This window comes from Panthera onca, chromosome A3 (assembly GCF_046562875.1).
Source record: "Panthera onca isolate mPanOnc1 chromosome A3, mPanOnc1 haplotype 2, whole genome shotgun sequence".
Classification (NCBI taxonomy): domain Eukaryota; kingdom Metazoa; phylum Chordata; class Mammalia; order Carnivora; family Felidae; genus Panthera; species Panthera onca.
The window spans coordinates 22324791-22343816 of record NC_138341.1 but is presented as its reverse complement, the minus strand read 5'-3'; the positions used below and the strand labels follow the sequence as shown (position 1 = coordinate 22343816).

The window sequence follows — 19026 nt, the reverse complement described above, 5'->3', positions numbered from 1 at the left end:
GATTGGAGCCTGGAGCCTGCTTCAAATTCTGTGTTTCCCTATCTCTCTCTCTGCCTCTCCCTCACTTACGTGCGCGCTCTCTCGCGCTCTCTCTCTCTCTCTTAAAAATCAACATTAGAAAAAATCTTTTAATAAAAAATTTTTTTCAAAAATAAAATAAAATCTATATAAAACTACAAACAACCCACTTAAAAGATGGGCAAAGGATATTCCTAAAAGAAAAACACCTGAATTGGCAAAATATTCTTCACTATGCTAATAATCATGAAAATACAAATTAAAAACATAATGAGATTCTCTTTCATACCCATTAGCTTAACAAAAATTTAAGTCTGACCACACAGAGTATTGTTAAGGCTACAGAACAATGGGAACTCTCATTCATTTCTGGTGAAAGGGAATTGATACAATCTAGCAATATCTAATAAAATGGAAGATGCATATACCTTAAGAGCCAGCAATTTTATTCCTAGGAATATACCCTAGAGGGGTAGCTTGCTTTCAAACTTTTTTTTTTTTGCTTTCAAACTTTTTTTTATCAAAACACACATATTTTGCATTGTGACCCAGTACCCACATACTTACTTATTTAACTGAAAGCAAAATCCACAAAACAGTGCTTATTTTTATTATGTGTGACACATTCTGATAGTTTCCATTCTATTCTCATTCATTTTTTAGATGTTGGAGTGACTCACTCAACTGATTTTATAACCACTAATGGATGAACACACCCAATACAAAAAAAGGAAGCCCCAGAAAATATTCTCATATATATCTTCTTGCACAAAGGTGGGAGAATGTTCATTATGGCATGCATTCTTCATCAAAAGAAACTTAAAACAACATGTAAGACAATCAGGAGAATGAATAAAAAATTGGGAGGCATATTTATACAATGGAATATGATACAGCAATGCAGTCCGAAGAACTTGAACCATAGGTATTAACAGGTAAATCTCATGAACTTCCTACTAAACAAAACAAGCAAGCTGCAGGGGAAAAAAAGAAAAAAAACTACACACACACACACACACACACACACACACACACAGGATGATACCATTTGTATGAACCTTTTAAATATACAAAATAATACTATATATGGTTTAGAGATATATTTTCATATAATGAATATACAAAGATATGCATATGAAGAAAGGAAAAAGATCACAAAAGAATACAGAAAAGAAAGTGAAATGGAAAAGCCCAGTGAACAGCTAGATACTAAATGGTTAAAAGTCACCCATCCTCAAAATTAAACTAATGCCTCCTGCGCGGCACCTTCCTTCCAGGCACAAGGCTAATAATAAAGGCTCAGCCTGCCAACTAGAGGGACTAAGGCAGCAAACGGAGATCAGTCTTCAAAGCTTACAGCACTCATCTTTTAAAACCGTTCTATTTAGTAACCAAGTACACTGAGCATCTATTTTTAATTAAGTAATGAAATTCAGAACATGAACAAAAAATGCAACAGGTAGTTGTGGGCGGATGAGATGTCATAGCAGATGCCCCAAACACAGCCATGTGCCAGTAAGGTTGAGTCACTGTGATATGCTGAAAAAAGATAATAAGGCTTGGCTGCCACAGGTTGCAGTGAGCCCTCTGCTTTCCTCTCTCTTACATTTACCAGGCATCATTCCAGAACGCTGAACATTTAGATATCTTCAAGATTAGTAAATCACTAAAAATGACAAAATATGGCATCTTACAAATAGCACATGCTTGTGATCAAAGTAACAGAACAAAGAGCTAATAAACATCCAGAAGCCTCATGGAATAAGTCCCTAAAATAAAAATTTGCCCCCTCTACCTAGAAGAGTAAACCCAGTACTATAAAACACTTTACTATCATTTCAAAAATGTCCACTTATCTGTCAAGGAATGATGTTTTAAAGGATTACGTGTAACAAAATTTAAGCAATAAACTACCAGACCAATAAAACATGTTTCCAAACCAGAAATCCAAACCACTATGACCCCCAAACCAGACAACTTCTCTGGGAAAACATCTTACTTATTCACTCATTCAACCTCTACTTGCTACACTATATGCAAAAGGTACTATGGCAGACCTTAGGAGACCTAAAAACTTCAATAAGAACCCTGTCCTAAGATCGTGACGGTCTAGCAATGGAGCTTAGAAACATACATACATACATAGGTATACACTAGGTAGAAAGATTCAGGTGCCATAAGAGAAATAAAGATGAATTTCTATTTTTTTTTAAAAATCTTACTTTGAATAGTGTTTACCTATCTATTTCTCCTATGAGCCAGATCTAGAATATAGATACCCAGACCTCATCTTTTCAAGGGCAAGTAGCCATACATAGAAGACTAGTTCTTGTCACCTCTAGAAATCAAGTCTCCTCATTTTATAACTTTTGCATATGCTGTGTCCTACAGGGTATACCCTTTTGAGTTCACAGAAATCACAAATGTGTACCCCATTTCTTGTAACCATGAGTGATGCTGATCTAAAAGAAAGGGAAATGCCATAAAGTGACACACTAAAAAAAAATTTTTTTTTAAATTAAAAAGCCATTCTCTTCCCAAACCCTGCCACTGTTCTGCTATGGAAACTTAAGGAATGCACACTTAGTCTGATGTAAGGATTGAAGAAAGAATTGTTAACAAGATTCCAAAGAATTTTCATGACTCTTTCAGACAAGTACTACATAAAAGGCATCACTAATGCTCTAGATTACTAAGGCTTTCCACATCATTTTACACGTAGCAACTTTGTTAATGTAGGGAGAGGTATTTGCATTCCTTGTTTAAATCTAAAGAAAGTACATTCCTTAAGTACTAAATGCCATTAATGTCATTTCAGATATTTTTCACAGAGCTAGTCCAGACCAGGCCAGGTCTAGTGGATTCATTTCAATGTATCATCATATCCACCATTTGCATTTAAACACTCAACTAAACATTCAGTAATTGGGAAGCACTGGAGAGGGAGTCTGCAGAAAAGAAGCAAAGTGACTTTCTGTTGATGAACCCAACTGTTCTCTCAGGATACTGACACAAGGAGTAAAAAATTCAGATCACATCACCTTACATAAGTCAGTCCCCAGTCCTCTATCAGGTCCTCACCACCTCTAAAATAATATTTGTGATCAAATGAAGAAGAAAGACCTATCTCCATGTCTTACCCATTCGAGACAGTAAACATCTCTGGTTCATGGGTCTGGCTTCTTTTGAGGACAGCTTTTCTAAGCTATAATTAACATACCACAAAAACCGCCCTTATAAGGTGCACAATTCAGTCATTTTTCACATATTTACAGAATTGTGTAACCATCACACTATCCAATTTTAGGACATTTTTGTCACTTCCAAAAGAAACCCCATACCCAATGATTAAATTGAAGAGAATACCAGATCTTTTAAAAAGCATCTTACTAATCCAATAAGTATCCAATTCAGTCTTCTTTATCTGACTACTGAAGAATGTAAGTATATACCCTTGTATCTAAGTCTTCAGCTACTCAAAAAACAGCAAGACTTAAGAGAAGGTAAAAGGGCCGAAAAAGAAAAGCTTAAAGAGAATCAAGAATGCAACATTTCTAGTGAGAAAGTGCACAAAAACTGATGGGGGTATGTCAAAAAGACACAAAAGTCAACTTGACAAAGCTCCCAATGGCAAAGCTAGAACAACTGAGCAACAAAATAAATGAAGACAATCTTTGGCTATGACCCACAGAATAAAATAAACACCTAAAAATTCATACTGACATAATTAATAAGTGAATAAATATGTAAGTGAGGGAGAAGGGATAGTGCTTCCTTACAGCAGAATTCAAATTAATAAATGTGGGGGGAGTAAAGAAAATAGAAAATCACTCTTAAACCAGCACCACAGTAATAACGTTTGCAGGCAAGAACCATCAGTAGACACTGAAATTAGTGGCAAAAGTATGATGAGGAAGTGAACGTGTGCACAGTCTCAAGGCATCACTCCCCAAGATACTTACCAATGACAAAGGGAAGATCAAGTTAACTTTACAGTGGAGCAACTTGGCAGATACAACCTTACCTGAGCGGTCAACGTTAACATACCAGTAACAGCACATATGAACATCATGTAGTTCCTGACCTAATGCACTGAAAATCGTACAAGTCTGTAGTATTCCTGAGCGGGGGAGGAAGGGGATTGCGATTCTCACTGTAATCCAGGGATAACAGTAGACAAACCCATACTGAGCAACATTTTATAAAACAACTAGCCAGTGCTATCTTCAAAGGTGTCAAAATCATGAAGGACAAAGAAAGACAGTCACAGGCTAAAAAGAAGAAGTGACAACTAAATTCAGTTTGTATCCTGGATTGGATCCTGGACCAAAAAAAAGGACGTGCACGGGTGGGAAAACTGGAAAAATCCAAACAAGGATTGTAGCACAACTAACAGCATTATAGCACCACTAATTTTCTGTGGTTATTTTGTAAATTCTCTATAAATCTAAATTTATTTCTAAATAACAAGTTGGGGCTTTTTAATGCAACATTTCCAGGTGTGAGAGTCAACTGTTCTAAGCCCACTGTGAAAAATGACTCATGCCAGCTAGCTATTATAATTTTCCTATTAGGAGAGATTATCAAATGATGTCATATTCAGAATCCCAAAACCCAACTCTTACAGTACCTTCTGGATTGCAGCAGACATAACAAGAAAACAAGTCAATGCATGAAAAACCACATGGCACACTGTTAACAAAGAGACATGCCCCAAAACAAAGAAACAAACAAAAAAACCAGACATGAACGTTCTGATCATAAAGTAATGGTCCGCAACACAAATAAAACAACTTGAAACATAAAATGTCAAGAACTGGACAAAACCAACTGCATCAACATGCGATGAGGCCATGACTTGATGAATTTCTCTGGTGTTCAATTTTTATGAATCTGGTGGTAAAAGTTTATTATTAGGTAAAGGCTGGATTGGTTCTGATACATTAGTTGAATCAGTTCTGGTACATACCCAGATTTCAAGTCAGTTATCCTCAAACAGTTTGTAGCATCCAGTCCCACTTTTCCATTGCGGACCACACTAGATATGAATGGAGAGAGCATTGGAGAAATTCGGTTCAAGGCCACTTCTGGGGACATTTTAACTTGATTTGCAAATCACCACTGAAAGCAGAAGGAAAGAACAGCGGTCAGGGTATCCAAAGGAACTAGATATAACAAGTTTCCTGAAAACTGGCACGGTACACACAGTATTCAGTCTCTTGAATGAATACTTCATTTCCTGTCATACAGCAGCCTCTTTTAATGACCCTCCAGAAGAAACCAACCCCCTGTTGCTCCCCTCCCCAGCGCAGAGACTACATCAATGCTTTTCAGGAACAGAAGCAACCCTTCAAATCCAATTCCCTCCTCCTTTCCAAAGCTGATTTCTACACTGCCACATACTACTTAAAGCTATCTTACAATCAGCCACTTCCCACTTCAGTTGAGGCCTTAAGAAGCCTTCACTGACAATCCTCTCCCCTGACACACAAAAGGTACACACCATTAAGTTAGGAATTGCTCCCTCTGTGTCCCCACGAGAAGGGCTTGATGAAACTGTATAAAATTGGTGACTAAGCATAACCTACTTGTTACTTACTAGAAATTATTTACTTCTGATCCACTGTCCTCCACAGTGTTCTAACCACCTGCTTTGTGATCTCCCCCCTGCAGGGACCATGTCTTGAATCCCCAGTGTTTAACAAAAGTACCTGGCATGCGCTAAGCACCAATAGAAACCTTTTAATAAGTAAACGAGTGAAGAGACAAAAACTAGAGAAATATTAAGGCATGGAGAGAAGATAATATGCCCTCAAAAAAATTGGTAGAGGATAATGTATCTGAGGAACATATGCAGCAAAAAGCTACTTAACAATTAAATCACGAAAATATACACTTATCCAGATATTAAGCAACACAAACTCACATGGATCTAAAAGACTTTGACTTTCAGGCACTAAGAAGTACTTACACCTGAAAATGCAAAAGTAAAACCAATAAATCATATCTAAATTATTTGGAAACCCATGGGGCAAGGGAAAGGGAATGCATGAATTCCTCTAAATAGATTTCTAAATGAGAACCTCTACTTTCAGAGGTGAATAAGTCCATTTAAATAACCACTTTCTTCCTCTATCTGAAAGGATGATCCCACATCAAAGGCAAATTAATTTCCTGCAAGTTACAACTACAAGGAAATGATGTTCTGGTTCTAGTTTTCATCTGCTTTACCATATGAGGACTTACAGGTCTCTGACAAAATAAATGTTGAAAACCAGTACCTGTCTTAATCACTTCAGATGGTAATAAAGGGAAGGACGGCAGTGATCTTTCAAAAAATAGTAACATGGTGACCTTAATTTAGCGATGACACCCAGAAGTACCTTTGAGACAGTAAAGGCTTTATACTTCTGTACTCAAATCATCCTTTCTGCAAATATAAAACAAGCTTCCCTACCAGCCACTTATGGGTGGGAGATGACCTCCCTCCACCATTTCAATGTCCCCACGAAGTAGGAAATAAACATCTAATGCACTGTATTTTCAACCATAAAAATCATGTTGTACATTTTTATAACACCCCCACTTGTAAGGAGCTTCCAGATACATTATTACAGTTGATCTTCACAATCCTGGGCAGGAAGGCAGGTGTTAGAATCCCCACTCTGCAGGTGACAGGAATAACTTCTGTGATTTGTCCTTGAACAGTCTACTAACCCGTATTATCATCTTGACGCTTAATTTTTTTCCTATTTTGCAACATTTCCACTGTTACTTCTACCCACTGATGTCACAGTTCTTGAAAGGATGCTTATCTAGATCATATGCAAAGCAAAGAGATACTCATCTGGAAAAAAAGCAAAAGGATCTCACCGACATTACAAAATTATTCTTCCATGCTTTTCCCCATAATACCTATCATTATTTTACCTCTCATTTCTATGAAAAATGGAAACAATCAGCACATGCTGAAAACTCTGCTGAGCATCAGGCACTATATTACCCACCACTATGTAATCTCATTTACTGCCCCACAACAACCCTGTTCCCTGATTATTATTGGAAAACTAAGGCTCAGCAAGACTAAGTAACTTGTTCAAAGTTACAAACCTAGCAAGCATAAAGATCAGAATTCAAATCCAGATCTCCCTCAAAGTCACTATACCCAATCTCCCCTCAAATAACAATGTACAATTGCAATCACCAAGAGAAAAGCATCAGAGCTATTTAAGTATACACCTTAAAAAATCTGAACAGACAAAAAAGTCATGAATTTGAACTAATGGTTGCTTGACAACTAGAAACAGGTTTGACTACAGGCTGGTCAGCTGTGGAAGATGGCCTGAGTCATCTACTAGTCAAATCCTACAGGGAACAAACCTGCACCAGAAGCCAAACTATACTTAAGGTGACAACAATGCATCCCAATTCAGCAACTGTCATGACCTCAGACTAACACCTGAAGGAATGAATTTGTTTCAGAACAGTTACAATGCCACTTTTTTTTTGACAGTGCAAGATTTCCTGCAGCATTGAAATCTGTTTCAACTGTAGGTGTAGTGACTTCTCTAAGAAGGGAAATAAACACTCCAAAACCAGACGTCACCAAAGAGCCAAAGATGATGGTTCTTTGGTGTGATTCTTTTGAGCCAGGAGCATGGATGGGGAATAATCCCCAATATAAGCTTTTTCACATCATAGTCTTATAATAGATCCCAGGTAGGCAAAAAATTTACAGTGGCCAGCCTCCTCTGAATGCTAGTTGTGCAATGTGTATTTCCTGATTTTGACGTATTACAGGAGGAAAATGCAGCAATACAATTTTTACAGGGCCTGCTGCCCAAAATAGGGTCACACAAGGTCCTCTGATGGGCAGGCTGTAGACTACAAAGACGTCTAAAGCACCGTCCAGTATCTCGCAATTAAGATGGGATGACAAACACGGAAACATGTGCCCTGCTGACGTCATGGAACGGAAAGGGGTGGCGTCCTGCTGCGTCACCTCAACGTCATACAGCGCACGAGGGAAGTTAAGTGGGGAAGCAATTTGTCCAGGGGCAACATTCAAGAAAAACAAGTCGGCTCAGACCCAAAGAATGACCACCCCATTCTAGGGGCCATCTAAAAAGGGATACTGTCCCTCTCCCAAACTGTATGATCCCCTCACCAGGCCGGCAGGAGGAAGGAGTCTGAGTTTAATGAGGGACCAGGGGGCGGGCTAAATATGCAAAAAGAGCAGCCTCTGGCCTTGGGGGCTCGTTCTTGCGGGGACCAGCGTGATAGGGATGAGCAGGGCATCTTTAGAACGGGGGGCCTTCTCTACAGGAAGAGGCCGCGAGCCCCGGGCATGCTTAAACCACGGTCCTCAGCGCCACCTGTGCGACTCGGGATCCAACCTCCCCGCACCAGCCCCAGTCCAGGTACCTGGAACTTAGTCCGATCGGTAACCGGCGACTACGTGGGGTACAGGTTACCCGAGCGCGCCCCCGACTGACGCACCGACCTGCGCGCGCACCGCGGGCCGGATGCGTGCGCGCCCCCGGACGTCCCGCCCCGCCCCCTCTGCCGCCCGCGAGCCGGGAGGCGTGCGCGCCCCCGGACGCACCGAGCCGGGCACTCGGAAAGGCGTCCCCGCGGTGCCTGAAAGGTCTTTACTCCGCGCGGGCCTCGTGGGTGGCGAGTGGCGTGGAGTCTGGAACTATCAGAAGCGCCCTGTTACGAGAGGCGGTGCAGGGAGACCATCCCGGAAAGAACGGAGGGCAGTTGGGGGGCTGGGGTTATTTCGGGCAGTCAGGTGGGCGACCCGCAGGGGCGTCTGGAAGGCCCGCGTCGTTAGGGAGCGTAGGAGCGGCGTTTCTGGTTACGGGGTCGGGCAAAGGGCAAAGGTCAGCCTCCTGGTTGGAGAGCACCTCCTTTTTGCCATGGCGGCGTCTGGGGAACCCGGCCGGCAGTGGCAGGAGGAGGTGGCGGCGGTGGTAGTGGTGGGCTCCTGCATGACCGACCTGGTCAGGTTAGTCCGGCCCGGGACACCGAGTCTGAGGTCGCGGGAGGGGGCGGACCGTGCGTGGCACAGGGGCTTTGGCGATAGTGTTCGCTTTTGGGGTGAGCTACAGGTTTCCCCAGCCCGCAGCCTACCTTCCTGACGCTGAAGAGGCAGAATTTGAGTTTGTAAAGGTAACTCTTAGGTCGGGGAACATAGAGGCCAGGATGTAATGAAATCTCTTACTGTTACTTTAGAGGCTCTGCAAGAGCTGCTCCTGTTTTCTTGACCAGGCTGCTGAACCTGTCCCCTGCCTAGCCTAAGGAATGGTTAAGGCATTTTCTCTCTCAGATCGTGCCTATCTCGCAGGGTTTTTATAAGGACTAGGTGAAGGAAAGTCTTTTCTGTACAGTGACATTAACCAGGTTGGATATTATTCGCCTGAACTTGAATGAGTGGAGCAGAGAGGTCAAAAGTCCATCAATCACCTTTCACCGTATTGATCGTTGGCATTCCTGCAGTTCATATTGACACCTTGCCTTTTAGTATTATTTGTGTCAGTATATAGGTTACCTGACGATAGCCCAAATGGGAACCAAAAACCTACAAACACAGTGTTTACAACCATTTAAAAAAACAATGATCAGATCATGAAAATATGCTGAATGAAAATAGGATGGAGAGAGCCTTCTAATTTTTCATTATTTGAAATGAAAATGGCGGAGTGCCTGGTTGGTTTATTGCTTAGAGCACGCTACTCTTGATCTTGGGGTTGTGGGTTCAAGTTCACCTTGGGCGTAGAGCCTACTCAAAGAAAGATGGAAGGAAGGAAGGAAGGAAGAAAGTAAGGGAGAGAAAAAATGGTTTTCTGATTATTAAAAACACTACATGTTCATTGTTTTTAAAAAAGCAGATAGCCCAAGAATATCCTCCAATTCAGATTGCTCCCATTTAACAATTTTGTGAATAGCTTTTCAGGTATGATATTTTTTACATTATAAAGATCAAAAACGGTCACGCATACAACAGTAAGACCTCATCTGTCCTGCAACCTTCCTTTTCCAGACAATAGCAGAGAGCCTGAAAATTAACGGAAAGGCCTTGGGACAATCAAAAGAAGTCACCAAATCTCTGCACAACCTGTGTTTTGCTTAGAAAATAGTTCTAGGGTCTTTACATAACCAATTTAGTCTTACACTGCTTAAAATGTTTATAAACTAGGTCATCAAATTTCCAGACCAAGAGTAGAAAGGGGGAGAGACTGCTAGGGGCAGATGTAGTGATTGCCAAAAACCATACTTTTATTTTATGTTGTTGTTTGTTTGTTTATTTTGAGAGAGAGTACAGGAAGGGCAGAGAGAGAGGGAGAGAGAATCCCAATCCCACTGATGGTGCAGAGCCTGATGTGGGGCTTGAGCTCACGAATGGTGAGATCATGACCAGCCGAAACCAAGAGTCAGATGCTTAACCGAATCAGCCACCCGGGAGCCCCCCAAAACCAATACTTTTATAGGTGCAGTAGCAGAAGAGTAAGAAAGCTAAACAATTTTCCCATGCACTCGACCTGAATAAATGTCAGGGTTAAAATTCAGAGCCACTTTCTTCTTGAACTAAGAGTTTTCTGTGAAGCTTGACCATCAGATATTAAAGATAATTATACTTTATAAAATGAGGGCTCTTCATACTTTGGAGAGGGGGGAGTGTCAAAGGCACCTGTCATCTCATGTTAGCATCCGTCAGGATTTTAAAATCTTTTTTAAGTGCTAGAAGAATTTAGAGATTATTTATCCCCGCGCTTCAGTTCATGAAAGAGTAAAGTGAGGTCCAGAGAAGAAACTCTTATGTGGTGTATAACTTTTCTAATTTCTCTCATCATTTTCTTTCCTTTATAAAATAACCAGGTTTCTACCCTTCCCATGAATCACTAGTAAAAATTTTATTCCCTTAGAGACTATTCTCATGACTTTTCTGCAAACTTTTTATGGTTTCTGATTACTCCTGCCTCTGAAGATCTTTACAAAATACCTGAGTGTAGAATTTTCATTTAAACCCTGCATCTGTGATAACTTGGCTCCAACTTTGCTAGTTATGGCACTTACCATGATTGTGTTAGTTCCTATGGCTGCTGTAACAAATTAACAAACTTTGTGGCTTAAATAATACAAATGTAATACAGTTCTCCAAGTCAGAAGTCTGACACAGATCACACTGAGCTAAAATCCAGGTGTCTGTAGGGCTGCATTCCTGGAGGCCCTATGGGAAATCCGTTTTCTTGCATTTTCCAGCTTCTAGAGGCTGCCCACATTCCTTGGCTCATGGCCCCTTCCAACATCTTCGAAGCAAGCAATGGTCAGTCAAGTCTTTCTCACATGGCATCACTCTGAGGCTTACTTTCTGCCTTCCTCTTCTACATTGTAAGAACCCTTGTGATTATAGTGAGCCCAAATGGATAATTCTGGATAATGTCCTTATTTTAAGTTAGCTTATCAGGAACCTTAATTTCCCTTGCCACATAACATAACATTCACAAGTTTCAGGGTTTAGGATGTGAATGTCTTTGGGGCAAGGTGGGAGGGGAACGGGGGGGTGGGAGGGGGACATTATTCTGTCTACCACATTGATTAAGCTTAAAGTCAAAAAATCTTATAATAGTTAGAGCTTGGGGAATCATTGAAGCCCATCAGTCCATCCTCCACATTTAACAGGTGAGGTAAATGTCTCGACTCACCCCGACTCACACAGCCAGTTAGTGGCACAGTGAAAGCTGGAACCCATGTTTCCCAAGCTTTATCCTTCCATTATATCATTCTGCCTGTAATTCTGGCTGATATTGATAGCCCTTTCCATCTGCAGTTCACTCGAAGGCTTGTAGTCTCTGCATTCATTGTTTACTTTGTAAGCGGGTGAAGAACAACCAAGGATTTTTAATTTTCGGGCCTAAAGATAGTATCTTCATGACAGTTCCTTACTTTATTTCTTAGTTTAACTGGAACCAACCCGGACACCTGTGCGTATACCGTAGAATCACTTCGGAAATAAGACTCCTTCAGTAACTAATCCCTCTTGGATGGCATCCAAGTCCAACTCACTTTGTATATTACATTACTGTGTGCCAGACACTGCTAATTCAATCAATGAGCCACTTTTTTTTTCATGTCTAATTTCAGTTTGCTATGAATAGTAAGCTCTGTGTACTAATAATTTTAAAATATCATTAGCTCATCCAACATGGTAAACAATGAACATTATTTAATACCCACCTATGTGTATCATTATTCTCTTCTTGAACAGTCATCTCTGAAGTTCCACAATGCAGAGTTAAGAGATATCAAGCTTGTCCTTGTGGAAAATTAAGTCAGAGTTCCTCCAAAGACAGATTTCCATGAAAACCCAATAACAAATGAATGATTTTAGACATTAAGCTTAGAGATCTTTGTTAATCATGCTTTCTCACTAATAACCTTTATTTCTTATGACATGAATCACCCATTTTTTAAATTGTTCATTCAACAAATACTTCCTGACTTTATACTAAGTCAGGTATTATATCCCCTAAGTGCAGAGGATGCAGGGATGAAAAACACAGCCAAAAACCCCTGCCTTGTGGAGCTTACATTCTTTTTTTTAAGTAGGCCCCACAGTCCATCAGTCCATCAGCCCATGTGGGGCTTGAACTCACAACCCCGAAAATAAGAGTTACATGTTCTACTGACTAAGCCAGCCAGGTGCCCCTCATGGAGCTTACATTCCAATGAAAAAGACAGTATCAATAGAAATAAGTAAAATGCATAGTATGTTAGGTAAATGCTAAGGAGGAAAATAAAGCATGAAAGGGAGATGGAAGTAGTAATTATTCTAGACCATTGCCCACAGAAAGCCTCACTGAGAAGGTGATTTTGAGTCAAAACCTAGAGGAAAGGAAGCAAGCCATACAGATACTCAGGGGAAGAGCATATGCAAAGGTCCTGAGGTGGGAGCATGCCTCTTATGATCAGTGACCAACAACGAGTCCAGTGTGGCTGAAGAAGGAAAAACAGGAGGGGAGAGGGCAATTAATGATTAAAGGATGTTGGGTCATACCCTGAATAAGATGAAAAGCCACTGGAGGATGAGCAGAGAGATGACCTAATATGATTTGCATTTTAATATCATCACTATGGAGACTGTGTGAGAATAAACCGAAGGAAGGCAAGGGCAGAAAAGAGGAGACCAGTTCAGAGTCAGAAGAATCCTGGCGAGAAATGATGGTAGCTTGAAAGCAGTGCCAATGGGAAGAAATGAGCATCTTTTGATTATATTTTGAAGGCAGAGCTGACGGGATTTGCTGAGGACTAGAGATAGGTCAAGGATTATTCCCAGGTTCTGTGGCCTTTGCAAGTAGAAAGGGAAGCTGACCTTTGCCGAGATACAGAAGATTGTGAGCAGAGCCAACTGGGTACGGAGAGGGCAGTATCGAGCTCAGGGTGGATGTGTGAGATTCGAGGTGCCTGTTAGACATCCAACTGAGACTGTCAAGACAGATACAGGAGTTTGGAGTTCAGAGGATAGGTCCAGCTGGAAATATAAATTTGAGAGTCATCAGTGTATTGATGATATTTGAGGCCGTGAGGCAGGATGAGATCACTGAGGGTCTGAGCTCCAAGGGCACTCAAACATGTAGAGCATACGTTTTTTTTACATAATTTATCTCCTGTCTCCCAGTCTCTCCATACTCCTAAAACTTGCTTTGAGACAAGTTGAATACAAACCCATGTTTACATTTCCATGGCAATAGACTATGATGTCAACTAAAACCCTATGTTATCCTTTTACATGCTCCAATTAAAGGCGATGGCTTGAGAGATAAGGCTCATGTTCAACCAAGCATCTAAATTTAATCCTTGGCAAGTCAGGAAATGATTGCTTAATTCTCAAGAGATTTTAATTGGATGGCAGAATAAGTGAATTTAGAAGCTTTTTGATCCAAAGTGGATGAAACGTTGGACATGTATTACTTAGGAAAAAAAAAAAGCCAAAAATGTATGCCATACCTAGAAAAGGTTACACGTGTTTAACGTATTACAGTAACCTCTAACCTGCATTCCCCCAGAAGCCTCTTGACTGTCATGTTTAGAACAGAAAACTCTCTTGTGCATCACATTTTCAGTAAAGTAAAAGCCAGAGGAATGTTAATCTGAGGAATACCCTGCATGTCCAATGTTAAAGCAATAGAATATCCTTTATTATTCCTTCTGCTCCTTAAATTGGTCTTGAAAGTTGATTATTAGTTACCAACTTTTAAGTTAGTATTTTGGTAAATGTTTCTGTCAACCAAATTCCCTAACATCAAAATAAATCTTTCATCGGAAATTTGCTAATTCTGGTCCCTTCGAGGAAAACATGTATTAAAAAGTAAATTACATATGACAAAGCAAGCCCACCTCCCATGTGGTATTACCAAGAAGTCCCTTTAGTCATCCGTTCCTTTGTCAGCTCTTCATGCCCTAGTGTCTGTATTCTAGGGAAAGGAAGGTCGGGCAGGCTTCGTGATGAATGTTGCTCCGGAAGTTTGGTCACTTGTGTACAGCATTCAAAGACTGAAACTGTGCTAAGTGCTAAGGATACTGCAATTAGTAAAACATGGTCATTGCTCCTGAAGGCAGACACAAAGATCGATCACTGTAGTGTGATGTGGTTAAGTGCCCGCAGCATCTACAGGAGCAGAGGGAAAAGCGCCTGGATGGGATGCCTCCTGAGCCAAGTTTTAGAAAATACGCAGGAGCGCCTGGGTGGCTCAGTCAGTTAAGCGTCCAGCTTTTGATTGCAGCTCAGATCATAATCTCACAATTTGTGAGACGGAACCGTCGTCAGGCTCTGCGCTGACAACCCAGAGCCTGGTTGGGAGTCTCTCTCTCCTCTGCCCTTCCCCCACTCGCGCACACACACGTGTTTTCTCTCTGAAAATAAACTTTTAAAAAAAGAAAAGAAGCAGGTTCTAACCCAGCAAAAAAGAGGAAAGGATTAAGTATATTCTGGCCAGCTGGGATAACACACAGAAGTAAAGTCACAGATGTGGGTATATGTGGGTGTGCTGAGGACAGCAGCTACTGGGTCTATGAAGAGTCACATGTAAGATGTTGATGTAGGGGCGCCTGGGTGGCTCAGTTGGTTAAGTGTCTGACTTCGGCTCAGGCCACGATCTCATGGTTCATGAGTTCAAGCCCCACATTGGGCTGTCTGATGTCAGCACAGAGCCTGCTTGGGATTCTCCCCTTCTCTCACTGCCCCTTCCCCACTGTCTCTCTCTCTCGCGCGCAGAATAAATAAACTTAAAAAAAACAAAAAAACAAAAAAAAAACAAAGATGAAAGGACTCATCAGCCATGCTAAAGTGCTAGGGTTTTTATCTGTAGGCCCTGGGAACTAGCAAAGGGCCCAAAGGACAGGAACAACATGGTCAGATTTGTATTCCTATAGCTCACTTGCTGCCAAAGGGAGGATAATGCCTATTCTAACCTATCTCACAAATCTATTGTAAAGTTCGAGCATAATCCATTCTTGATTATTCACGATGATGGGAATGTGGGAGAAACATGAGCACCAAAACCCAAAAATAGTAGATAAGTTAAAATTTTTAATAATTGATTCCAGAATACATTTTTTTTTTGTGCACTGATTTATCTTTCTAATTATATTTCGCTTAGGATAAAATTAATTCCATTTGTATTCCTTTAACCTACACCAGCAGATGGCAGGAAGAAGTAGCCTGGATAATTACAATGTGGTGACAGAAGTCATTTTGAAATTTAAAGTTTACTATAATTAATTGGCAAAATAGAAAACAAAATACCGGTTGTGTAGTTATTTATCACTATTCATACTTTGCTTGTCTTCTTCAGTGAAGTAAAATGTTTTCCATCAGGAACTTTGATAAATGCTTTAGCTTCACCAGTTCCTTTTCTGCTCTGTTGTTCCGCATCCTGCTTTTCCCACATACCTTACGCCGTCCTATAGTTGTCCCGTCCCCACTCACTAATCCCCCATCCACACACATAGTTCTCCTGCCCTCTCCTCTCACAGGTTCTAGCTCCAGGATTAGGTCTTTCTGTACCTCTCTAGCCAAGCTTCTATTCTCTCTCCAGAACTTTGCTCACCCGGGAGTAAGGAGGTCTGTGTGTAATTGTCCAAAAAGACTAGTTGACATCAGATGGCATTTTAATTTTTAAATAATGTTTTTACTGTTTGACTTGTTAGCCTCTCCCAGTGCCGTCTGTACTCAGTCTTCAATCCTGTATTGGAGGGATGGAAGAGGATGTGGCCCCTTATTGTTTCCTTTACTCTGACCAGATTCCTGTTTAATAACTAGTTTACTTTTCTCCTTGGGCTACACTCGTACACAGCACTTTTGCTCTGCTCTCACCTCATTGTAAGATTTATGTACAGAGGCATCTGTCATCCCAGCTATTTCTAGAAGTGTCTTTTAAGGTATAGATCATTCATTCAAAAATATTTACTTGTGACCATGATGGAGTAACTAGTACCAGACTTAACCTTCCCACCATAAACAACTAGAAAATGGGGTATATAAGGGAAAAGATCTATGAAGCAGCTGGATATTGGACAGCAGGCATGTTATCCAGAAGAGAAAGGAAACAAAGTGGTGAGTCCTGGAGGCACATTACTGACCATGGCACAGAGAGAAGAAACCCGGGGAAAGCATGGCAAATATCAGTGAGGTGAGAAAATGGATTTCATAGTTTAGGGAGACTAAGGTAGCTAGAATTTGAGGGAACATGCACTAGTGAGGAAGGAGCTAATCGGGGAAAGGTCCAGAAATCTGCATAGGAGTCCCCTTGAGTCTAAATACTAAATGGACATACATAGAAACTCCACAAAGCCAGGCCACTACTGGAGAGCTCTAAGCTGAACATTTCCCAGGTATCACATTCTATTCAGCCAGAAACATTGTTGAACCCCTGGAGCATTCAGTAGAGATCCCAGAAGGACCACAACTTAAGGGGTAAACGTGCCCTAAAGTAAAGGCTACTCTAAACTCTTTCTAATAAATCACAAAAACAATCCTTAAAGGATCAAACAGATCCACAAATTATTTAGATGCCCAAAAAAACAAAGTTCAACCCTTTGGAAAAATACAACAGAATTAAGACACTCAACAGTGTAACCTTTGAAATATTCAGCCTCCAATCAAAAATCAATAGTCATGCAAAGAATCAAGAAAATGTAATCCATAACCAAGGGGGAAAAAAAATCAATCAAAATTGACCTGCAGAAATGGCAGGGATGGTGGAATTAGCAGAAAGGGATTTTAAAAGAACCATTATAAAATGCTCAGTGATTTAAAGAAAAACACGAATACGGTGAGGAGAAAAGTGGAAGATGTATAAAAGAACCAAATGGAAGTTTAAGAAATGAAAAATTCTTTTGATGGGCTTATCAGCAGAGTAGACATTACAAAAGGATCAGTATACTTGAAGATAGTAAGAGATAGCCTCTAAATTGAAGCATAGAGAAGAAAATGACCAAAATGCACAGAGCCTTTGTGATTTGAGACAAGGAATCTATCATTTGTGTAATTGGAGTCTAAGAGTAAGAGTGGGTGAGGCACAAAACAATATTTGAAGACATAATGGCTGAATTTTTTTCAAATTTCATGAAAATTATAAATATATAGATCTAAGAATTTCAATGAACCCCAAGCAGGATAAGCATACTGTAAACAACAAAGCACATTGTAATCACATTCCTGCAAACCAATTAGAAATTCTTAAGTCTTCGAAACAGACATTACATATGTAAGGGGACAAAGATTGAATGCAGACTTCTTGTCAGAAACAATGCAAGCCACAAAAAAAAAAAAAAAAAATCTAAAGTGCTTCAAAAATAATCTACATAGAATTCTGTATCTTTACGATATGAAGGGGAAATAAAGACAGAAAAACAATAGCTGAGAGAACTTATCACCAGAAACTCACACTGCAAAAAGTATTGAAGTTCTTTAGGTGGAACCAAAATGATACTAGATGTTAACTCAGATCTACCCAAAGGAATGAAGAGCCCAGAAATGGCAAATACAAAGACTTAACTTCTATTTCTTAATTTCTTTAAAGGCAATTGATAGTTTAAGCAAAAATAACAGTATTGTAAGGTTTGTATAATATAGAAGTAAAATATGTAACAATAATAGCACAAAGGATAGGAAGAGAAATGAAAAAATACAATCGTAAAGTAAATTACACTTGTAAGTGAAGTGGTATAGTAATGTTTGAAAATAAGCTGTGATAAGTTGAAAGATGCTCATTGTCACTTCTAAAAACAGAAAAACGGGAGGGGCTCCTGGCTGGCCCAGGTGGTAGAGAGCATGCAACTCCTAAGTATCTCAGAGTAGTAAGTTTGAGCCCCACGTTGGGTGTAGAGATTACTTTAAAATCTTTTAAAAAATAGACAAAAGAGAGTTAACACATCGGTAGTGAGTATGAAGTAGAATACAGCTAATCCAAAACAAGATAGGGAAAGGGGAAAGAAATCAAGGAGTATTATAATGTCAGATAGTGATACTGATCTGAAGAAAATGCTCCATAAATGTTCTCACGTCTCTGCGTGATCGGGACTTTCTGGGCAAAGCTCTCTAGCGCCAGGATTAAAGAATGTTTGAATGGCAAACAAACCTTGCAAGTCCAAGACCTCTGGGGAGATTTAGGGACTTCTCCCTTGGACACATTTATTTACATTCTGGGGACTGTAAATCTAGAGACCTCCCTGCTCCCCCTGAGAGGATCCATTTACATTACGATGCAAAGGTCACTAGGTCGTGTTTTCTCCCTCTCCCCCTCCCCCACCCCAGGGGGGAGGAGGGACAGCAGCTGTATGGGCTCCTATATAGACTCCCAATAATTCATCATTTGGAAGTTCCTCTCGTGTCACCCTGGGGGAGATTGGGACATGGAGAACTAATGTAATTGTGAGTAATTAAAAAGCTGGGTCTCTGATCCAGGAACATAGTATTCTTTGTCAGAATGAATATGTACTTAA

The 19026-nt window shown here is 40.4% G+C and overlaps 2 protein-coding genes and 1 long non-coding RNA gene across 13 annotated transcripts in view; 1 reads left to right on the top strand and 2 right to left on the bottom strand.

Annotated features, from left to right (window-relative positions):
* BABAM2 (BRISC and BRCA1 A complex member 2) overlaps positions 1-12366 on the bottom strand; it is a 399928-nt gene extending 387562 nt beyond the window's left edge. For 6 of the 7 annotated variants that reach the window (XR_013554787.2, XR_013554788.2, XM_078444837.2 and 3 more), the window contains exons 1-2: positions 8443-8556; positions 4988-5139 (exon numbers count right to left, since the gene is read on the bottom strand). Coding sequence is in view for 5 of the 7 variants with exons in the window: in XM_078444837.2 (XP_078300963.1) it covers positions 4988-5115 (128 nt within the window). In the remaining 2 variants the exon portion in view is untranslated. Of the gene's footprint in view, positions 1-4987; positions 5140-8442; positions 8557-12258 lie in introns of those variants that run through there. The other variant, XM_060651493.3, reaches the window with a different exon arrangement.
* RBKS (ribokinase) overlaps positions 8677-19026 on the top strand; it is a 106076-nt gene continuing 95726 nt past the window's right edge. Inside the window, exons 1-2 of one of the 5 annotated variants that reach the window (XM_060651480.3) lie at positions 8921-9028; positions 11284-11412. In XM_060651480.3, coding sequence (XP_060507463.1) covers positions 11345-11412 — 68 coding nt within the window. In that variant the 5' untranslated portion in view covers positions 8921-9028; positions 11284-11344. Of the gene's footprint in view, positions 9029-11283; positions 11413-19026 lie in introns of all 5 variants that reach the window. The other 4 variants (XM_060651448.3, XM_060651467.3, XM_060651475.3 and 1 more) reach the window with 4 other exon arrangements.
* LOC132690746 (uncharacterized) overlaps positions 13423-19026 on the bottom strand; it is a 37849-nt gene continuing 32245 nt past the window's right edge. The window contains exon 9 of the long non-coding RNA XR_014137395.1: positions 13423-13552. This is a non-coding gene — a long non-coding RNA (uncharacterized LOC132690746). The remainder of the gene's footprint in view (positions 13553-19026) is intronic.